The sequence below is a fragment of the Podarcis raffonei genome, chromosome 6 (assembly GCF_027172205.1).
Source record: "Podarcis raffonei isolate rPodRaf1 chromosome 6, rPodRaf1.pri, whole genome shotgun sequence".
In the NCBI taxonomy this organism is placed as follows: domain Eukaryota; kingdom Metazoa; phylum Chordata; class Lepidosauria; order Squamata; family Lacertidae; genus Podarcis; species Podarcis raffonei.
The window spans coordinates 93605406-93628501 of record NC_070607.1 but is presented as its reverse complement, the minus strand read 5'-3'; the positions used below and the strand labels follow the sequence as shown (position 1 = coordinate 93628501).

General features: G+C 48.1%; 1 protein-coding gene across 4 annotated transcripts; it reads right to left on the bottom strand.

Moving 5' to 3' along the window:
- Window positions 1-1301: 1301 nt before the first annotated feature.
- On the bottom strand, window positions 1302-11635 carry LOC128416591 (ammonium transporter Rh type A-like). Of its 4 annotated transcripts, none has more exons than XM_053394526.1 (3): window positions 11517-11635; window positions 6432-6506; window positions 1302-3995 (listed from the first exon to the last, which is right to left on the bottom strand). In XM_053394526.1, the coding sequence occupies exons 1-3, from the start codon at window positions 11610-11612 to the stop codon at window positions 2547-2549; spliced, it is 1620 nt and encodes a 539-aa protein (XP_053250501.1). In that variant the 5' UTR covers window positions 11613-11635; the 3' UTR covers window positions 1302-2546. The 4 variants fall into 4 exon arrangements, with proteins under 4 accessions (XP_053250501.1, XP_053250502.1, XP_053250503.1 ...); XM_053394527.1 differs by lacking the exon at window positions 11517-11635 and adding an exon at window positions 9266-9489; XM_053394528.1 differs by lacking the exon at window positions 11517-11635 and adding an exon at window positions 6593-7018.
- Window positions 11636-23096: the final 11461 nt, after the last annotated feature.

Below are 23096 nucleotides of genomic sequence, written 5' to 3'. Positions count from 1 at the left end.
TTGTGGGGGAGGAAGGGAAAGGAGAATGTTAGCCGCTTTGAGACTCCTTAAAGGTAAAGGGACCCCTGACCATTAGGTCCAGTTGTGGCCGACTCTGGGGTTGCAGTGCTCATCTCGCTTTATTGGCCAAGGGAGCCGGCATACAGCTTCCGGGTCATGTGGCCAGCATGACTAAGCCGCCTCTGGCGAACCAGAGCAGCGCATGGAAATGCCGTTTACCTTCCCGCCAGAGTGGTACCTATTTATCTACTTGCACTTTGACGTGCTTTCGAACTGCTAGGTTGGCAGGAGCAGGGACCGAGCAACGGGAGCTCACCCCGTCGCGGGGATTCAAACCGCCGACCTTCTGATCGGCAAGTCTTAGGCTCTGTGGTTTAACCCACAGCGCCACCCGCATCCCTTTGAGACTCCTTAGGGTAGTGATAAAGCAGGATATCAAATCCAAACTCTTCATCTTCCTCTGACGCACCAACTCCATAACCTCTGGTACTCTCCATATACCACACAGACTCCTGAGGTTCGCTCCCCCTAGGCCTCCCCATGGCATTGCACCCCCCCTCCGTTGCCTCCTGCCTCGAAAGGAGACGGGATTGTTTTTCAAGAGAACGATGCTTTTTTCTTTTCCCCAAGTGGAGGAGTCAGCGCTGGTGTTCCTTTGTCAGGCTCTGCACAGCATTTTACGCTGACAATTAACAAAACAAACACAGGCCGCTCTCGGGTCTGTTTGCGATTATTTGCCTTAACGATTCCCCAGCCTCGCTCTCGGGCCTTCTCTCACGAGTGGCCCTGCGCCAAGCGGAGGGGGACGCCGTTGTCGAGTACGTCTTCCAGAAGCTCTTCTGCTTTTTGGTGGTGGCTTCTGGCTCCACGAGGAGGACCTGGAACGTCCCGGCATCTCCCAGAGCGCTGACAGGGCGCCAACGCGTCCTCAGGCCAGTCCCTGGGGTGCCTCGCAAGTGTGGGAAGCTTCACTCCCTTGCAAAGACCTCCTCGCTCATGCAACAAAGCGCCACATGCCAAATTTTCAGTATCCGCAACACACTGCGCCCAACTCTCCTCACCCTCTGATGCATATACAGTGGACGCTTGGGTTGCGAACGTGATAGGTGCAGGAGGCACATTCGCAACCTGCAGTGTTCACAGCCCATAACCCGTGTGTCTGCGCATGCGCAGATTGCGATTCGGCGCTTCTGTGCACTGAAACCCGGAAGTAACCTGGTCCGGTACTTCTGGATTCGGCATGGTGCACAACCCGAAATCACGCAACCCAAAGCGTCTGTAACCCAAGGTATGACTATGTGCATGTTGGCATCCGTCTGTCTTGAGATACAATGGAGTATGCCTCCAGGGGTGAAGTCAAACCCCTGCATTTGCAGCACCGAAATGAGCTCCCTGGGGCACTAGTCTGGGCAGTGTGGATGGAGGTCCTGGGCTGCCCAGGTGACAAGATTCTCAGCCTCTCTGATGTGGTCCAAGGCTCTCTCTTGTCCCACCACCAACCATGCCTCTGATGTCGATGGGACGAGAGAAAGCGCTTAACACCTGGGCAGGTGTGTGTGTATGTGTGTATGCAATTTCAAGTCCAATACAGTAAAAATGTCCAGGAAAATGTCCGCGGTAACTAAAAGTTGCCCACCTGTATCTGCTACCAATCCCTGGCCTAGTAATTCTATCTAGTCCAAGAGAAGGGGAGGCCAAAGCAACTCATCTTGGAGCTGCTAAAATGGTCAGGGGAAATCAACCTAGATGCCCCAGCAGCTGACAACTCTGTGCTACTGTTTAGTATTGTGATTTAATTCACCGAAATTGTAAATGCTTGCATGCATTACTATGTGTTTGAATCTGATGGGTTGGTAGCTGAATTCTAGAGAGTTCTCTAGACGTTCTCATGTGATTGGCTAACACTGGTCACATGGGAGGTATCTAGTGAAGGAGAGACTCCCTTTTTATGTGAAGCAAGATGACTGTGTTTTAGAATCCACTGTGAACACTGCTAAGTTGAATAGAGTGTTGGAGCGCTTATTCTCTGCTTGGAAGAAAAGAGAGCTAAGCTGCAGGAGAAGGTGAAAGCAGAAATATTTCATAGGAGCTGCACGGCGTGGCCTAACTGAGATGCAGAAAACTGAGTGCTGAGCTCTGGAAAGAAAGGGAAATGCAGTTGTTTTGGAAGTTAGAAGAAGAGACTGTAAACCCATGCTTGGAGAAGCATGTGACTGTAAATATTATGTTGTAATTCATCTATAAGTTTCTGCAAGTAAAGTTTTTGAATGTTAAAGTCTGGACAGTGATTTAATTTCCAAAGAAAGGTGTCAGTCATATATATGATTTGAGCTTCTTAGCTGAATTTTCGCTGCCCTCACTTCAGAAGCTACCTCTGTGTTTGGGTCAATTGTCCCATCTGCCTCCAAGCAGGAGACACAGTCCTATTTCAGATCTTCCAGCCCCGACAGCACGGCACTCCAGGAAAACCATGACAAAAGTTACTCTCCCACTCAGCGATGCCCTGTTGTTTTATTTCTGCTTTGAAGGCAGAAGCAGATAGACCCTCAAGCTTTGTCCTTCAGGGGCACCAGGAGGTCCCCTCTAGCCTGCTCCACACTTGAGTTCTCCGTTGATTCTTGGATCTTGAAGTAAAGAGCGTCGTCAAAGCAGAGCTGGTCAGGCGGCTGTGCTAAAAAAGGCAGTTTCAAAACCAACCCGGTGAAGTAGCCACCCACAAGGGACACGAGTATGGAGACACCGAGACCTGCAGCCTGGTGGAGAGCTTGCTGCGTGGCGCTTCTTCCCACGTTCTCCCCCGCCAAGGTTGCCTCCAGAGTGATGTTCCATGGCAGGAGGCCACGCTGAGGGAAGACCTGGTGAAGGCGAGGTCCGTAGGCCTCATCCGGCACCAACAAGATGGCTATGATTCCACCCACAGCGCCAATGAGGCCTGGTAAGCCGTGAAGGTTGTGGATTCCACACTGGTCCTGGAGGCGAACTCTAGTGGCCAAGAAGGGTGACATGTACTTGAACCCAAGGATGCAGGCTAGCGAGGAAACAATGCCCAGGGTGAATGCCCCAGCTGGTGAAATGACCATGTCTGCTACTGCGCCAATGGCCACACCTCCGGCCAACGTAGCGTTCTGCAGGTGGCACAGGTTCAGTTTCCCCTTCTTCTCCAGGAGGCTGGAGGTGGCAAAGGAGGTCAGGGCGCTGGCACTGAGAGTAAGCCACGTGTGAAGCACAGCCCTGTGCTGAGCATCTCCTTGGTGGGCGAGGACAGCCACGAAACTGGGCCAGAACACCCAAAGAAACATGGTCCCCACCAAGGACAGAAGGTCGGAGATGTAAGATGGAGTCTCCATTGGGTGCCCCAGCTGCAATCCCGGCCGGTAGAGAGCGATGGAAGTGCCCAGCCCGAAATAGCAAGCAAAGACGTGGAGGGTTATGGTTCCTCCGACATCCACTGCCTGGAAATAACTCACGATGAGCCACTCGCAGGCCACGTAGAGAGGGATTTCGCACAAGCTCATGAGAAGAAGCTGGATGGGGCTTGTTCGCCCCAGGATAGCCCCAGCAGAGATGAGGACCGTCACGGCTGCAAACTCGGCCGTGAGGATGTTGTAGAGGCCGAGGTGGACTCTCCCATGTTGGCCGTAGTGTACGAAGCCCTGGACGACCAGAGCCCACTGGGTAGAGAAGTTGGCCAGCAGGAAGTTGCAGGCCACGGCGCTGACTCCGTAGCCCTTCATGAAAGCCAGCAGCAGGCCCAGCCCCACCAACAGCATCAGCTGGATGTCCTGGAAGAGGGGGAAGGTGGCATAGACCTGGTTGGCGGATGGGTCAGCATCAGCAGGCTGGCTGGCGGCGTCCGTGTGCTCATCGTATGTCACAAAGAGGATGAAGATCACCAGCACAGCTCCCTGGAAGAGGAACAGCAAGGCAGGCAACCGACAGCGGAGGCTGGTGGAGAACACTTTGGACATCTTCCAGCAGGAGACGCCAAGAAGATCCTGCAGAAAGGGGAACGCAAAACCACAAGGTCAGCCAGTTCATTGGCAAGTGCTGTAGTCAGAAGTAATTAAAAATGCCTGCCATATTCTTGTTGGCTTCAGATAATAATAATAATAATAATAATAATAATAATAATAATAATAATAATAATAAATAAAAATAAAAATAAAAATAAAAATAAAAATAAAAATAAAAATAAATAATTTTATTTATACCCCGCCCTCCCCGGCCACCAATAAAATCACAGTAAAAGCATAATGGGGAGGGGGACCAATTTAAAATACAGGTTAAAATGCAATTTAAAATGCAGCCTCATTTTAAAAGTAGCTGATAGATCAAAACCATAAGGGGAGGGAAACGTAAGGGTCAGACTGAGTCCAAACCAAAGGCCAGGCGGAACAGCTCTGTCTTGCAGGCCCTGCGGAAAGATGTCAAGGCCCTAGTCTCTTGTGACAGAGCGTTCCATCAAGTCGGGGCCAGTACTGAAAAGGCCCTGGCTCTAGTTGAGACCAATCTAACCACCTTGCGACCTGGGACCTCAAAAATGTTGTCATTTGTGGACCTTAAGGTCCGCCACATGGCATACCAGGAGAGGCGGTCCCGTAGGTACGAGGGTCCTAGGCTGCATAGGGCTTTAAAGGTCAAAACCATCACCTTAAGCCTGACTCTGTCCTCCACCGGGAGCCAGTGCAGTTGGTAAAGCACTGGGTGAATGTGATCCTGCTGTAAGGACCCCGTAAGGAGCCTCGCCATGGCATTCTGCACCCACTGGAGTTCCTGGGTCAGCTTCAAGGGCAGATTGGAGATAGCACTACGCAACACAATAGGACATTAAATCTTTCTTCTTTTTTTAACCACCATATGGGAAGGCCCATGGGGGAAAAATAGACTGATAACTTCCACATCTGATGCTCTGGTCTAAACGCTGTGCTTACGGTACTGTCACTGCTTATCTTTTATTAGTGGCATTAAACATTAACCAGAGATAGATTCAGACCTGTTTGGCAACTGAGCTTCTTTTTCTGCAGCACTCCCAAACTGCACGTGTTTTTCGATTTCTTGAACCATTAAAAGACACGTGTGCAAATACAAACATTGCCGGCTGCCAAGGCTGCCACCAGGATGCGTGTGTGCACTGTTGCATGGGCTTCTGGCGTTACTGACAAATGGCAAATAAACCTAAGGACCTAAGAAAATCCTGGGGGCGGGGTGTGTCCTGGCTTAAAGCCCGACTTGTTCCGAATCCTGTCCTCACAGGGTTCAAGCAGACGCAAGCAGGACCTGAGCGCAACAGCAATCTCATGTCCAATTCCCACTTCTCGAAACAATAACATATACTGAAACGCATCTATCCTTCAATATTTGTAGTCCTTTCAATGCTGCAGTGCAATTCTCCAAGCCGGCAATGTGCACATAAATGAATGCATTAGGGATAGTGTGTATAAAAATGCTTATGCAAATGAAAGTAGCACATGAAACACACTCTTTTAGGTGGAGCGGCTTGCGTAAATGTACACATTAAGCAAAATTGCATACAAAATTAGGACTAAAGCACACTAAAACGCTGAAAGGCTTTCCCCGTATTTTCCTGTGTATTAGACAAGGTTTTTTGTCTCAAAAATCATGTCAATAAAATCGGGTTTGTCCTATACATGGATAGTGGCGTGGAGGGGAAGCTGCGTGCAATTCCCCCTAAAAAAAGCTCATAACTTCTTTGGATCATCTCCCCTCATTTTCTTTAAATTTAGTCCCCCAAAATTGGGGGCATCTTATACATGGTGGCGTCTTATGCACGGAAAAGTACAGGGATGCAAAAGTACAATTCTCTCTCTTTCTAAGACTGCAAATCCAGAGTTTCCTGCAGGGTATAAGGAAACAAATGATATGCACCCTTGCCAAATCCAGCTGTTATTGTGACAGAATTTCTATCATCTTGGCGGGGAATTTCGGTCACCATCATACATTACTGGACTGCAACTCCCATCAGCCCCAGGCAGCAGCATCAATGGCTAGGTAGGATGGGAACCGTGGCCCAGAAAATTCTCGAGAGCGCTAGGGGTGGGGAAGGTGACCCTTTGTGACTCCCCCATCATTCTGCCTGGACACTGAGGTCCAGCGCGAGGGCCTTCTGGCAGTTCCCTCACTGCAAGAAGCAAGGCTACAGGGAACCAGGCGGAGGGCCTTCTCAGTAGTGGCGCCCGCCCTGTGGAATGCCCTCCCACCAGATGTCAAAGAGAAATACAACTACCAGACTTTTAGAAGACATCTGAAGGCAGCCCTGTTCAGGGAAGTTTTTTATGTGTGACATTTTGATGTATTTTTAATCTTTGTTGGAAGCCGCCCAGAGTGGCTGGGGAAACCGAGCCAGATGGGTGGGGTACAAATAATAAATTATTATTATTATTATTATTATTATTATTATTATTATTACTTGCCTGACAGCAGGAATTTGCAAATTCAGAAGCTTCCGGGCAGTTCTCTCTTCTAAACCAGTTTGGGGTTTGCTTCACCTGTTGCAGAAAGAGGAAAGGACCCGTTACGTCTTGAGGAGAAAGAGTGCTCTGACAAGGTTTGAAAGGACACAGACAGTGCTTACCTCAGATTCGTAATAAATAGGACATGCCTGCTGATATGGACACTCGGCACCTGATCCCTGTTTTCCGGGAATAGCCAATGGGTGGAAAGGGGAGAGGGATTCTGACTGTCTATCCCACTTCCATGTGATGGTTGGATCTCCGGGATAAAGCCTACAAGCGATCGCTGAACAGGTGCGACCGAACCCATCCAAGGACTGAGAAATGATTTGTCCTCATCTGTTCTCCGCCTTGCAAGCCCCAGAGGGCAAAGTCTCCGCTTGTGTCTATTCGTGGTGATAACGATCCAGCATAGACATACAGCTGAGAGAGGGAGCATAACCCTTTCATCTCCAGCAGGCCTGCACTGGTTTACTTATCTCACAGAAATGGGAAGAGCTGTGGCTCAGTGGGTGAACATCAGCCAGGTTCAGTCCTGTGCAATGCTTGCTAGGGTTGGGGAAAACTCTTGGGAACCACTGTCAGATATATACCCCTGCAAGTTGCAGCATGTGCCCTCCCTCAGGAGGATAGGGGAGGGAGAGAGGGAGGGAGCGAGAGAGAGGTAAAAGAAGAAGAAGAAGAGTTTGGATTGGATATCCCGCGGGTGGTGCTGTGGGACGCGGGTGGTGCTGTGGGTTAAACCACAGAGCCTAGGACTTGCCGATCAGAAGGTCGGCGGTTTGAATCCCCACGACGGGATGAGCTCCCATTGCTCGGTCCCTGCTCCTGCCAACCTAGCAGTTCGAAAACACATCATAGTGCAAATAGATAAATAGTATCGCTCTGGCGGGAAGGTAAACAGCATTTCCATGCACTGCTCTGGTTCTCCAGAAGCAGCTTAGTCATGCTGGCCACATGACCCGGAAGCTGTACGCCGGCTCCCTCGGCCAATAAAGCAAGATGAGCGCCGCAACCCCAGAGTCGGTCACGACTGGACCTAATGGTCAGGGATTCCTTTACCTTTAAGGAGTCTCAAACGGCCAACAATCTCCTTTCCCTTCCTCCCCCACAACAAACACTCTGTGAGGTGAGTGGGGCTGAGAGACTTCAAATAAATATGACTAGCCCAAGGTCACCCAGCAGCTGCACGTGGAGGAGCGGAGACACGAACCTGGTTCACCAGATTATGAGACTACCGCTCTTAACCACTACACCACACTGGCTCTCTGGTAAAGGCGACTATGGGGTTGCAGCGCTCATCTCGCCAGCGTTTATCCACAGACAGCTTTCCAGGTCATGTGGCCAGCTGAACTAAACCGCTTCTGGCACAACAGGACACCGTGACGGAAACCAGAGCGCCCAGAAAGGCCGTTTACCTTCCCGCCGCAGTGGTACCTATTTATCTACTTGCACTGGCGTGCTTTCGAACTGCTAGGTTGACAGAAGCTGGGACAGAGCAACGGGAGCTCAGCCCATTGTGGGGATTTGAACTGCCAACCTTCTGATCAGCAAGCCCAAGAGGCTCAGTGGATTAGACCACAGCGCCACCCGCTCTCCTCAGAAAGAGAGTCTGAGACTGACTATAGGATAGAACCTCAGTTCTATGGGATGGAGCATAATATGTGTTTCCCAATAATCCAATAAGGGTTCGGAATCTCTCATATGGTCTACATTTACTATGACACAGAATTGCCGAGTTGGAAGGGGCCTGCGGGTCATCTAGTCCAACCCCCTGCAATGCAGAAATCAACACTACTGAAGAATTACAGTGGTGCCTCGCAAGACGAACGCCTCACAAAACGAAAAACTCGCAAGACGAAAGAGTTTTCCGTTTTGGAGGTGCTTCGCAAAACGAATTTCCCTATGGGCTTGCTTCGCAAGAAGAAAGCCCATAGGGAAATCTCCGCCGGCCTTCAGAAGAAGTCCTGGACCTCTTCTGAAGGCCGGCGGGGGGCAAAAGTCTTTGCTCCCCCCGCCTGCCTTCCCGGGACAGCGGAGACTTCTCCGCTGTCCCGGGCGATCTGAAATTGCTGGCGGGCGGCAGCGGACGCTGCGCTGCCGCCCGCCAGCATTTTAAAAGCCCCCGGGACAGCGGAGAAGTCTCCGCTGTCCTGGGGGCTTTTAAAATGCTGGCAGTCAGGAGGAAAGCCCTCCTGTCCCCGGAGCTTGCGGGGTGGGAGGTGGGGAGAAGGGCTTTTCTTCCCACCGCCAGCCTTCAGAACAGCCTTGTGAAGGCTGGCGGTGGGAAGAAAAGCCCTTGTCCCCCCCCAGCCTTCAGAAGAGGTCGGGGGACAGACTGCCCCCGGACCTGGTCTGAAGGCGGTTTCCATAGGAACGCATTGATTGATTTTCAATGCATTCCTATGGGAAACCGTGCTTCGCAAGACAAAAAACTCGCAAGAAGAAAAAACTTGCGGAACGAATTAATTTCGTCTTGCGAGGCACCACTGTAATACTATTATAAAGTTTTAACCTAGGTTTGTTGACACTTCTGAACTACATCAGTGGGATATTTATTTTCTGAGCCTTTCCTTGAAGTTTTTGGTTGTTTAAAAAAGTTACTTCTATATTTTTTTTCTGGGACCAAATCAAAAGCTGGAATGGCTTTGTAATTCCGGGACTGTCCCTGGAAAATCAAGACACTTGGAGACAGTGTTGAGGGCCAAATTTGCTTTTGATGTCCCTAATCCCTTGCCACTCAATTCTGGTGTCTATTCCAAAGGCAGATCATCAAACTCTCCAGAGATACATACCGGCCGCTGCCCTCATGAGCTTCTTGCCTTCTCCCAGAGGGATGGGGAAGTAAGTCTTGGGACTTAAAGCCTCAACCGAGCCAGCCTTGTTCTGAATGCTTTCAGCTCCTCTGGGGCCTTTTATAAACGTCCCATCAGGTTAAACAGGTTCCTTCTGACCTATTGCCAGTCATTAGTGAGAGCACTCCAGAGCCGGTTTGTCTCCGGAATGCGCTTCAGGGATGTTAGTACCACTTAGAAGTTGGCAGAAATAATCTCCCCACCCTGACCGCAATTCAAATATGAATGCTGTTGTCAGGGACTCGTTTATATTAGCATTGTAAATCATAATTGGGATGGAATGCTCTGCAATTGCAGCCTGGCCAAAGCAGCCTGGCATTTCGAAAATTAAGAGGATCTGTCGCTGGTCGAAAATGCGCTCTGCGTGCAGAAGGGGCCAGTTTCAGATCCTTGCCTTTTCAGATTTTCATTTTGAAAGGGGAGCTATGATTATAGGGCTAGGGGAAAAGGCCCTTTCTGAAGCCCTGGAGAGACATTGCTGGTTAGAGAAGACCAGTTTCTGTCAACCTGGTGCCTTCCAGATGTTTCTGGGCTCAAGATGTTTCTGCATGCCAAGGGTTGGTGGCCTGGAGAGGTCACAGGACTAACTCACTCGCTTTGCATACCCATTGCCCGAGGGTCCAGATTGTACAAGATGCTGGGTGTGCACAGGATAACCTCCAACTTTTCCCCAATGAAAATACGGACGTCCCATTCCATAATGGTAATTTTACTATTTATACCCCACACATCTTACTGGGTTGCTCCAGCCACTCTGGGCAGGTTCCAACATATATAAAAACATAATAAAACATTAAACATTAAAAAAAACCTTTCCCTATACAGGATTGCCTTCAGACGGCTCACGGGCCGGATAACTCCATTTGTTGTTGTTGTTTAGTCGTGTCCGACTCTTTGTGACCCCATGGACCAGAGCAAGCCAGGCACTCCTGTCTTCCACTGCCTCCCACAACTTGGTCAAACTCATGCTGGTAGCTTCGAGAACACTGTCCAACCATCTCGTCCTCTGTCGTCCTCTTCTCCTTGAGCCCTCCATCTTTCCCAACATCAGGGTCTTTTCCAGGAAGTCTTCTCTTCTCATGAGGTGGCCAAAGTATTGGAGCCTCAGCTTCAGGATCTGTCCTTCCAGTGAGCACTCAGGGCTGATTTCCTTCAGAATGGAGAGCTTTGATCTTCTTGCAGTCCATGGGACTCTCAAGAGTCTCCTCCAGCACCATAACTCAAAAGCATCAATTCTTCGGCGATCAGTCTTCTTTCTGGTCCAGCTCTCACTTCCATACATCACTACTGGGATAACCATAGCTTTAACTATACGGACCTTTGTTGGCAAGGTGATGTCTCTACTTTTTAAGATGCTATCTAGGTTTGTCATTGCTTTTCTCCCAAGAAGCAGGTGTCTTTTACCTCGGGTTAAGAACTTTGCTTCAGGATGAGAACAGAAATCACACGGCGGCAGCGGGAGGCCCCATTAGCTAAAGTGGTGCTCAGGTTAAGAACAGTTTCAGGTTAAGAACAGACCTCCGGAACGAATTAAGTACTTAACCCGAGGTACCACTGTATGTAAATCTGGCTCTGCGCATGAGCACGGGTTCGTGTAACCAGTTTCCTCTTGGGCCGCACAGGATGTCCCTCTCTGGCAACCGGTCTCGCCTCTCAGGGCAGGCCCCCCTGGCACTCCAAGGAACACCCCCCGCTGCAAGCAGGGATCCCTGGGCTCCAAATGGCGCGGCTGTCTAGAGAGAAGGAACCCTTGGCTGCTGCCAAGATGGTGGGCAGGCGGCCAAGAAGATGTTACAAAACAGCCCGGAACGATGTTCCTTTGCACACACCCACACACCAAATCCACACACCCTCACTATGATGCACGAAATAAACAAATAAATGCCCCCCACATGCTCCATGTTGTTAGCACATTTCGTTTCACATTATTTAAGCATGGGGGGGGGCAATAGGATTTTGCACACACGTGCGCAAAGACGGGGCTCATTTGCAGAGCCGGGAAGCGAGGCTCAGAAAAGGAGCACTTAATTTTTTTGAAACCCCGCCACCCTCGTTCTTTTTGTCCCACGCTCCCTCGTGGCTTCGTCAGAACCCGCCAAGGGGGCCTTTGAAGCTCAGGGTGGAAGGAGCACGACATCTGGAAGAAACTTGGGTTAATGAAAACATAATCCTCAAGACGAATCCTGCCCACCTCCTGGGCGTTTTGTGTGTTCCACAGCCCTCCTCCGACGCACGGCACTGAAGTCACTCGTTTGCCCCTGAGTGGGGTCGCTCCAAGTTTTCGCATCTTCTCTTAAGCGTCCCGATTACTTGCAAGTGTCACAAACTGTGATTGACAGATTGACTGGGTTGACAGTTGATCCTGTGGCCTGTCTAACTGCTTCAGACCTTGCCCATCAAAGAGGTGGAAATTGTCTTCAGGGGCCTGACTCTGTGTGTGTGTGTGTCTCGTGTGTGTGTGTGTGTTTAGGGTTGCTGTATTTCAAAAAGTGAAGATCCGGACACAAAAATTGCTGAGCTCTTTTGTTTTTTGCCAAGTTGTTGAGGTTCCCCCCCCCCCTCGCTGTTGTTGTTTTGGCTACATCTCAACATTAAAAAAATAGATATTGAGCTGCTTTTAAATGAAATTTGCCAAGATACACTTCTAATATGGGCTGCCATATGTCTGGATTTTACCAGACGTTTCAGCCATTTTTACCCATACACTGTTTACCAAGGCCAAATACCGGGCATTATGGCAACCCTATTTTATCATTTTCAATTATATATATATATATATATATATTTATTTAAATCATCTCATTAACATCAACTTCCCTTTCCATCCTTTCACGATTCATTATTCTCTCCCCTATTCAACTGCATATTCAAAATACTATTTTCCCTTCTATTTTCCCTTCTATTTCCACCCTATTCCATTTCATTTCATTTTCTCTTTTCCAATTATTCAAATCTTGCTAACATTTAAAGGTGTTTGCAATGATTCCACAAATTTTTCCCATTCTTTCTTAAACTCTTCCTCCTCTTGGTCTCAAATTCTGCTTGTTAGTTCCACCATTTCAGAATATTCCCACAAATCTGAATATTCCCACAAATCTGACATTTATCTTTTGCTGGGACTGCTCCTTCCTTCCTTCCTTCCTTCCTTCCTTCCTTCCTTCCTTCCTTCCTTCCATTTCATTCATTCATTTTATTTGTATGCTGCTTTTCCACAAAAAGAAAATCATGTTCAAAGCAGCTTAAAATGCAAAAGCTGAAATACATTTCAAACACTACAAAAACAATGTCAACATAGTAACAGCTTTATTATAACACAGCAAAACAACAGCAAATATAACAACATACAATAAAACACATTTTAGTACTATAAATATAACAATGTTACTTAAGCAACAGCAACGGAGCAGATAGCATCCGAGCTGCTGTGGTTGCATACATAAATAAATTATTTCAATCTTTTGGTACTTCTACACCTATTATTCCTAAAAGAAAGACTTCTGACTTTTTTAAAAAAAGAAAATCATTTTTTTATTTCATTATATATCATTTCTCGACAGAGTTCGGTTTTATTACATTTGCATACCCTCCAACATTTCTTGGATGAAAATGGGGACGTCTTATTCCATAATAATAATAATAATAATAGTTTTATATTTGGGTTGCCCCAGCCACCCTGGGTAGCTTCCAACATATATAAAAGCACAATAGAACTTTAAACATTAAAAAAAAAATACCTATACAGAGCTTCCATCAGATGGCTCTAGGATGAGATAACTCGAACCCCTCCAACATTTCTCCTATGAAAATGTTGTTGTTGTTGTTTAGTCGTTCAGTCGTGTCCGATTCTTCGTGACCCCATGGACCAGAGCACGCCAGGCACCTCTGTCCTCCACTGCCTCCCGCAGTTTGGTCAAACTCATGCTGGTAGCTTCGACAACACTATCCAACCATCTTGTCCTCCGTCGTCCCCTTCTCCTTGTGCCCTCCATCTTTCCCAACATCAGGGTCTTTTCCAGGGAGTCTTCTCTTCTCCTGAGGTGGCCAAAGTCTTGGAGCCTCAGCTTCAGGATCTGTCCTTCCAGTGAGCACTCAGGGCAGATTTCCTTCAGAATGGATAGGTTTGATCTTCTTGCAGTCCATGGGACTCTCAAGAGTCTCCTCCAGCACCATAATTCAAAAGCATCAATTCTTCGGCAATCAGCCTTCTTTATGGTCCAGCTTTCACTTCCATACATCACTACTGGGAAAACCATAGCTTTAACTATACGGACCTTTGTTGGCAAGGTGATGTCTCTACTTTTTAAGATGCTGTCTAGGTTTGTCATTGCCCTTCTCCCAAGAAGCAGGCGTCTTTTAATTTCGTGACTGCTGTCACCATCTGCAGTGATCATGGAGCCCAAGAAAGTAAAATCTCTCACTGCCTCCATTTCTTCCCCTTCTATTTGCCAGGAGGTGATGGGACCAGTGGCCATGATCTTTGTTTTTTTGATGTTGAGCTTCAGACCATATTTTGCGCTCTCCTCTTTCACCCTCATTAAAAATAGGGATGTCCTAGGATGAAAAATAAATGATAAATAGGGATGAAATAATAATAATAATAGGGATGATAAATAGGGATGAAAATAGGGATGTCCTATTTTTCCAGGATAAAATCAGAAACCGGGACGACTTCTGTAAATCCGGGTCTGTCCCTGGAAAATAGGGGAACTTGGAAGTTCTGCTATTGCTGGATAGTGATAATGCAACAAGTGTGACCAGACCAGGCATAATAATAATACAGTAATAATAATAATAATAATAATAATAATAATAATAATTTATTATTTATACCCTGCCCATCTGGTTTCCCCAGCCACTCTGGGCAGCTTCCAACAAAGATTAAAAATACATTAAAATATCACACATTAAAAACCTCCCTGAACAGGGCTGCCTTCAGATGTCTTCTAAATGTCAGGTAGTTGTTATCTCTTTGACATCTGGTGGGAGGGCGTTCCACAGGGCGGGTGTCACTACCGAGAAGGCCCTCTGTCTGGTTCCCTGTAACTTGACTTCTCACAGTGAGGGAACCGGCAGAAGACCCTCAGAGCTGGACCTCATTGTCCGGGCAGAACAATGGAGGTGGAGACGCTCCTTCAGGTATACTGGCAGGACCAGATTTAGGTTTGATGAAGCCCTCAGGTAATGGGGCCCTTTATATGTCCAGCTTTGTCAACAACAAATTGTCGCTGTTTTTTGTGTCGAATATATGCTACATGGTAATTTATGGACCTAATATGTATCTAAAGCCATTCACACATAACAAAATGTATATTTTATCAAAGTAATTGTTGAACTGAAATACAATTAGAAATGTACATCCAGGTTTTTTTGGGGCCCCCAAAAGAGTGGGGCCCTAAGCTATAGCTTGTTCAGCTTATACGTAAATCTGGCACTAGGGATGCGGGTGGCGCTGTGGGTTAAACCACAGAGCCTAGGACTTGCCGATCAGAAGGTCGGCGGTTTGAATCCCCGCGATGGGGTGAGCTCCCGTTGCTCGGTCCCTGCTCCTGCCAACCTAGCAGTTTGAAAGCACATCAAAGTGCAAGTAGATCAATAGGTCTGGTGGAAAGGTAAATGGCATTTCCGTGCGCTGCTCTGGTTCTCCAGAAGTGGCTTAGTCATGCTGGCCACATGACCCGGAAGCTGTACGCCAGCTCCCTCGGCCAATAAAGCGAGATGAGCGCCGCAATCCCAGAGTCGTCCGCGACTGGACCTAATGTTCAGGGGTCCATTTACCTTTACCTTTAAACCCGGCACTGAGACCAGGGGCTGTTTCTCACATGCCCTCTGAATTTTGTGGTGGGAGGAGGGAGACAACAGCATCTATCTGCAGTCATAGAATCATAGAATCATAGAACTATAGAGTTGGAAGAGACCACAAGAGCCATCGAGTCCAACCCCCTGCCAAGCAGGAAACACCATCAGAGCACTCCTGACATATGGTTGTCAAGCCTCTGCTTAAAGACCTCCAAAGAAGGAGACTCCACCACACTCCTTGGCAGCAAATTCCACTGTCGAACAGCTCTTACTGTCAGGAAGTTCTTCCTAATGTTTAGGTGAAATCTTCTTTCTTGTAGTTTGGATCCATTGCTCCGTGTCCGCTTCTCTGGAGCAGCAGAAAACAACCTTTCTCCCTCCTCTATGTGACATCCTTTTATATATTTGAACATGGCTATCATATCACCCCTTAACCTCCTCTTCTCCAGGCTAAACATGCCCAGCTCCCTTAGCCGTTCCTCATAAGGCATCGTTTCCAGGCCTTTGACCATTTTGGTTGCCCTCCTCTGGACACGTTCCAGTTTCTCAGTGTCCTTCTTGAACTGTGGTGCCCAGAACTGGACACAGTAGTCCAGGTGAGGTCTGACCAGAGCAGAATACAGTGGCACTATTACTTCCCTTGATCTAGATGCTATACTCCTATTGATGCAGCCCAGAATTGCATTGGCTTTTTTAGCTGCCGCGTCACACTGTTGGCTCATGTCAAGTTTGTGGTCAACCAAGACTCCTAGATCCTTTTCACATGTAGTGCTCTCAAGCCAGGTGTCACCCATCTTGTAATTGTGCCTCTCATTTTTTTTGCCCAAGTGCAATACTTTACATTTCTCCCTGTTAAAATTCATCTTGTTTGTCACCGAAGACACCTTGAAATCAAAAGGAAATGTCAACCATGACTCAACAGACAAATGGAAATCAACAGCACGGCTTCCTTTCCTCAAGCTTCTGTCCATTGATGGCACCTGTCCACACCATTTCTCCAGGATGTGATATTATATATATATATATAATCACACACAGAGGGAGGCTCAAACCATTTGCATCCCAGGTGCAACAGCTCCCTAAGGAAGTCCCTAGAGGCGTGACCTTATGAACCACCCTCCTTCATGTTCGGGAGGGACAGAAAATGGGGCAGAATTCCCTTTTACTCCCTTTATGGTTTCGACCTAGGATTTCAATTGACACCCCCCCATTTCCTTTCTATGTTAAAAAAACCCAATCCCCGCTTCCCTTGAAGCAGGTGGTTTAGAGGGACGGATTGTTGCGGGGGGAGGCCAGGAAAGAGCATTAAATTGAGGAGGGGGGTGTCGGTGTTTTTGTTGTTTTGTATTTACGAAACCCCAGCTTTTTCCTGATGCCGACTGTGGGAAAAACAACAACCGGATGCTGAGCCCAGCCATCTCCTGAGGTATCAGACAATACTACCAACCACAATAATACAAGGATGATTTACATTTTGATTCTCCCTCTTCTCCACCTTTCTTCCTCTCCCAGGCCTCTAAAAAATAATAAAAATAAAAATAAAAATTGTCCTCCCTTGAATTGCACCTGCCAAGGTCCCCCATCTCCAGCTATGGTCTCCCCCGGAAGCGTCTGCATAGAATCTTTATTTTTTTCTCCCTTCCATCCCCAGATGTGCTGCATCCTTTCTCTAATGGAGAGAGAGAGAGAGAGAGAGAGAGAGAGAGAGAGAGAGAGGAAAACAAAGCAAGGTCTGCACATTTCCTTTGTAATAAACAAACTCTAAGACTTTTGCAGGGCAGGCAGGCAGGGATTGACTCGGATAGACCTTGTGGGAAGGGAGGGAGGCCAGAAGTCCCAAAACATTCCCTTTTACAGGTGGGGTAAAGGTCCTTCCCACTCCCAATTTACTCACTTGATTATTCCTTGGATAGTCCTGGCATATTTCCCCAAAATAGATAAATTAAAAAGCGCAACTATAATAGCTAAGTACACACCATACATTTAAGTACAGCAGATGCTCAGGTTGTGAAAGTGATCCGTGCGGGATGCACATTCGCAACCTGCAGCGTCTGCGCACGCACGGGTTGCGATTTGGCGCTTCTGCGCATGCGCAAAGCACAATTTAGCGCTTCTGCACATGCGCGGCCGCCGAAACCTGGAATTAACCTGTTCTGGTACTTCTGGGTTTCGGCGGTACGTAACCTGAAAAAACGCAACCTGAAGCGGCTGTAACCCGAGGTATGACTGTATGTCCCCCCCCTCAAAGAATACTGGGAATTGTATTTTGTTAAGGGTGCTGGGAAATATAGTTCTGTAAAGGATAAACTATAGTTCCCAAGATTCTTGGGGCTGGGTGGATGTGCTTTTAAATGTAAGGTGCACACGCAGTCAACATGTCTACTCGGGAGGAAGTGTCTTTTATAATGGGACGTACTCCTTTGAATGTAAGAACCACCATGGAATCTCCCTGCTTAGTGTGGGGAAAGCCTTTGCCTGTGTAGATCTCAACAGGTTACAGTCACTCGCTGACGGGGATCTATCCTGAGTCACAATGTGGCTTTAGAGCTCAGAGGTCGAGAGTCAACATGAATTTGTCACTGCTGCAGGAGAAATGTGTAGAGAAGAGGTGCCCGTTTTAAAAAAGGTGAAAAAAGGTAAAGGACCCCTGGATGATTAAGTCCAGTCAAAGGCGACTATGGGGTGCAGCGCTCATCTTGCTTTCAGGCTGAGGGCGCTGGCGTTTGTCCACAGACAGCTTTCCAAGTCATGTGGCAGCAGGACTAAACTGCTTCTGGTGCAACGGGACACTGTGACGAATGCCAGAGCGCACGGAAACACCATTTACCTTCCTGCCACAGCGGTGCCTGTTTATCTACTCCCACTGGTGTGATTTTGAACTTACAGGTGGGCAGGAGCTGGGACAGAGCAATGGGAGCTCACCCCATCACGGGGATTTGAACCAGGGACCTTCCGATCAGCAAGCCCAAGAGGCTCGGTGGTTTAGACCACAGCGCCACCCGTGTCCTTGTACATCGTCTTCATAGACCTCACAAACGGCTTTGACTTCATCAGCTGAAATGATCTGTTACTTTTGATGGGGGAGAGGTGATTAAACAAAATTCCAGCTGATTTGCCTACTGTTTCAGAAAATAATAATAATAATAATAATAATAATAATTCGGTAGGCTTGCCTTTTAATGTGAGCTGCATCAAGTTGTCGTCCCTGTCCTAATTTCGATATAGCTTACAGCAATCATTTCCAAATTTGCATCCATGCGCATGCAAATAGCATGCAAACCTCTTTTTGACCATGCGTAAATGAACGCCCTGTTGCAGAGACAGGTGCCTAAACGGCCTCGGCCCAATATACCTGAAGGAGCGTCTCCACCCCCATCGTTCTGCCCAGACACTGAAGTCCAGGGCCCGAGGGCCTTCTGGCGGTTCCCTCACTGCGAGAAGCAAAGCTACAGGGAACCAGGCACAGGGCCTTCTCGGTAGTGGCACCCACTCTGTGAAACGCCCTCCCACCAGATGTCAAAGAGATAAACAACTACCAGACTTTTAGAAGACATCTGAAGGCAGCCCTGTTCAGGGAAGTTTTTAATGTGTGACATTTTAATGTATTTTTAATCTTTGTTGGAAGCCGCCCGAAGTGGCTGGGGAAACCCAGCCAGATGGGCAGGGTACAGATAATAAGGTTGTTGTTGTTCCTTTCTAAAGCACTGAATAGCCTTGGACCCAATTCTTCCACCCTCACCCAAAAGCGAAACGCGCTGCTCCTTCTCCATCTGGAAGCTTGAGGGCAGCAGCGAGGTCCTTCCAGGAGCGCTTGTGCGCGCACTGGCGAAGTCCTGCCTGTGGCACATGTTAGGGAAAAGCTTCAGCCTTTCATGGCCCATCGGGGCTGCAACGTCCCCACTCCGCTGCTGTGGGCTGCTCTCCAGCTGCTTGCTGTTTTGCAAGGAATTCTGGGCTTCTGCAGGACAGAGATAAGCTCAAGAATTCACGGGTCCGGTTCCAAATATCCTGCCAGCTTCCGCTTGTTTCCTTGCGGCCGCTTCATTTCGTTTGTCTAATTTCCGCTGTATCACGCTGCGGAGGCCTTCCTGTTTTCTAGCCGCAAATCCCAGAGTGGCTTCTGCAGAAGACCCTCAGAAGAAAGGAGGGTGGGAGCAGGGTGGGAGCAGTGCCAAGAGACTGGGGTAACACCAGGGGCCTGGAGAGAGGAGGTGCAATCGGGGTGAGCGGTTCCAAGAGGGTCACACTCGCCTCAAAGGAGCACCAGCAGCTGAGGGCTTGCTGTTTTAAATAGATTGCACATTTCCAAGCAGGCACACCTGGTTTCAAGGCTGGATTTGGACTCAGATGGGAGCAGAAGCAAAGGCAAGATCCAGAGAGCCCACCAGAGAGCCCACCTTTGCACACTGATCTTGCCTTTGGAGCCCACACAGACGTGCATGGAAGCATAGGCAAGTGAGGTCAGCAACAAAATGTTGCAGCATGAAGTGCTTCTGTCCAGTGTGGCTTCTTCCAGGATAATGTATACTCTATCCCAGATGGTTTCTTCCACCAAACCTGCCGATGCATGCTACCCATGCATAGATTGTGCTGGTTTTGTTCACATGCAGGACCACATTTGTTGTGAGTGACTCCAGGCGTTCCAATCACTTACCCCAGGTTTGGTTTCCTCGAAATAAAGGTCCGCAGAGACTGTGATGTCTTTAGGATACAATGGTACCTCTGGATGCGAACGAGATCCGTTCCGGAGCCCTGTTCGCATCCTGAGTAGAACGTAACACGTGACTGTGTGTCTGCGCATACACGGGTCGCGTTTCACCGCTTCTGTGCGTGCGCGTGACATCATTTTGAGCTTCAGCGCATGCGCAAGCGGCAAAACCTGGAAGTAACGCGCTCCGTTACTTCCGGGTCGCCGTGGAGCGTAACTTGAAAACGCTCAACCTGAAGCATATTTAACCCGAGGCATGACTGTACGTGGTTTTAGTTACACATACGTACAACCTGGGGATAAGGTGGAGAGGCCTGCAGCGTTAACATCCCAAAAGAGCTTGCTTCTTCATTCATCTCAGCTTTGGATTCAGCACAGAGCAAGCAGATCTCTGTGCCTCCAGCTTCCAGTCTGCTTTTCAGCTCAACCATGCATTAATCTAAGGCACAGAGTGACTTGTTAGGTTATGTTAATCCTGGTGCTTAACCAGTCAGCCAAAACCATTAGTCAGACAAAAGGACTTGGCTTGGCAAGCTTGCTGTCATACATTCCCTCACAAATACAGGATCTCAAGAACTGGAAGGGACTTGGGGCATCATCCAAACCACCCCCCAAAAAAACACTAAACAGAACACAGAACCAGCAGAGACTCTCGTCCCTGACACCTCAGTTGTAAATACAAAGCCAGCAGATTGGATCTGGTTCTCATTCCCAGATTTTTTCTGGGCCGCTGTCCTCTTGGTTCCATAAACTCATCCCCGGTGCCTGCTACCCTATAAAAATTATAAAAAGAATAGCAGTTTGCACGACTCACTGAGAAAGAAAATATAGTGACAATGGCTTGCACGTTTATTCCGAATCCAATTAAAACTATTCGGTTTCACTGTTTCAACGAAATAGATGAAACCAGAGAAACCAGCTTCTGAAAGTCTGATAATTGTTTACACCCATCCAGGTAATCCAACCACAGATTTTTGGGACAATTGTTACAGACCAACCAAACTACCTGTTTTTGATCATTTGGTGGGGGTGGGGTTTCCTGTTGGTCAGTAGCTCCACCCCTTCTCCTTTAGCCACACCCATTTAGTATCACCCCAGCTAATTCTCTCCTTTACACATGCAATATGACTGTATACTAAGTTCTGAGCATGTGCAGAGTGTTTTTCCTTTACCACGAAGCAACTGCTGCCTATTACTTGCACTAGGCCAGCAACAGCAACCCCCAGCCTTGGACAACTGCCAGGGCCTTGGAAGATCCCACAGCTCCCTGACCCCATCTTAATTTTTTATTTAATCACCTGGCGCTCCAAGCAATGCCAGGCAGCTGAACCTTGCCACCCTTTTAATTTTGCAGAAGGTCTGTTACTGAGCATCCTTTTCAAGTGCACTGCTAGTGGCTGGGAGACGGGAGCATATTATATTATAATTATTTCAATTTGTTGGTTCTTTGACACATGAGGCGCCTCCAAGCTACTTCAAAAATTAAAAAACAACAACGCACAAAGCATTACGCAGATCAGAAAAAAGAACAACGCATTGCAATAAGTGCCTTCCAATCCCCCAATTAAAACAACAACAAACCTCAATCAAACGGGAAGAAATTTGGTACGAAAAGCATACCAACTTCCCCCTCTTCAGAAAATAATCTTGCTCCCAAATTCCTTCCTAGGTGCTTCTCCCCATGGGATAAGAAATCTGTTTTTGTGATGTAAACGTAGGCAGAAAGAGAGGGGCGTGTCTGAGAGAATTTGGCTGGTGGGAGAAGGGTTAAGCATTTGCTTCACCCGTCCCCCACCTCCCCACCGCTTGCCGTTCTCCTCCCCAGGCTCCTTTGCCCACTGGGTGAACGCAGAAGGGGTCATCAGGCGGATGTTATGTGCAGACTCAAGCCTAGGCTGGTGCCCTCAGATCTTTGCATTTACAGTGGTACCTCTGGTTACATACGCTTCAGGTTACAGATGCTTCAGGTTACAGACTCTGCTAACCCAGAAATAGTACCTCAGGTTAAGAACTTTGCTTCAGGGTGAGAACAGAAATCGTGCTCCAGCGGTGCGGCGGCAGCAGGAGACCCCCACTGAGGTGGTGCTTCAGGTTAAGAACAGTTTCAGGTTAAGAACGGACCTCCGGAATGAATTAAGTACTTAACCCGAGGTACCACTGTACTAGCAAACAGGTCATGGCTGTTCAGTCATCCTTTAGCCAGCATCCCTCAACTTATCGGAAAAAAGCTTATTGGAAGAGCTGCAAATCTACTGTATTTTTCGCTCTATAAGATGCACCAGACCACAAGACGCACCTAGTTTTTGGAGGAGGAAAACAAGAAAAAAATAAATCTGAATCTCAGAAGCCAGAACAGCAAGAGGGATCGCTGCGCAGTGAAAGCAGCAATCCCTCTTGCTGTTCTGGCTTCTGTGATAGCTGCGCAGCCTGCATTCGCTCCATAAGACGCACACACATTTCCCCTTACTTTTTAGGAGGGAAAAAGTGAGTCTTGTAGAGCAAAAAATATGGTATTTTGTGTGTGTGGCTCTCAATGGACACCCCACACTTTTGTTCTCTTCTCTCTCATTACTCATTGCAGGTCCAGACTTTCCCTGCTCGTTCCAGCAAAATATTCTCCTTTCCATGCCGGTTGCCGCAGTCACGTCCTGTTTCCTGTCTGGCTAACGTAGGTTTCCGCAGCAAAGGAATGGTGCAGAAATCATGGAATTGGCCACTCTTGCTGAAAACCTCCGACGACAGAAGGGTTTTCAGCAGACGAAACCTGAGCCAAACTGCCAGCCTGGCTAGCCTAGGGTTTGCCAAGCTCAGCAATTCACCACCCTGGTGCCCTCCGGCTGTGCTACAACTCCCAGCAGCGCCAGCCAGCGTTACTAAGAGGCAGGGACGGTGGCGGCTGCTATTTCCTCTTCCTTCCATAGCGGCACTAGGAAAGTTTCAGGGGGAAATAACAATGGAGAAGTTGGAAGCAGGAAGGCTGGCGGAGCAGTTGCGACTGTTGCTCTCTACCCTTCAAAGCTGAAAAAAGGCAGCTGGTTTCATAATCCTAGAACTGTGGAGTTGGAAAGGACCTAAGGGGTCATGTAGTCCAACCCGCTGAAATGCAGGGATCATGGCTGACAGATGCCCCCCTCTTTCTCTCTCCACCCCTCCAACCCCACCCAATTTCAGGCAGAAATGTTGGCATTTCAGAAGTTTGAACTCCTTGCAAGCAGAAAGCCAGTACTAGGCCAAGGGCTGGGTTACAGCTTTTCTCCCTGATCGCCT

Excerpts from the sequence above, each read along its gene's own strand:
- LOC128416591 (XM_053394526.1), bottom strand. The coding sequence starts at position 11,612 with ATGCGAAAACTTGGAGCGACCCCACTCAGGGGCAAACGAGTGACTTCA. Across the intron at positions 6,507-11,516 it reads ACACACAAAACGCCCAGGAG|GTGAAGCAAACCCCAAACTG; the intron begins GTGGGCAGGATT and ends TTTCTGCAACAG. Across the intron at positions 3,996-6,431 it reads TTGCAAATTCCTGCTGTCAG|GATCTTCTTGGCGTCTCCTG; the intron begins GCAAGTAATAAT and ends CCCTTTCTGCAG.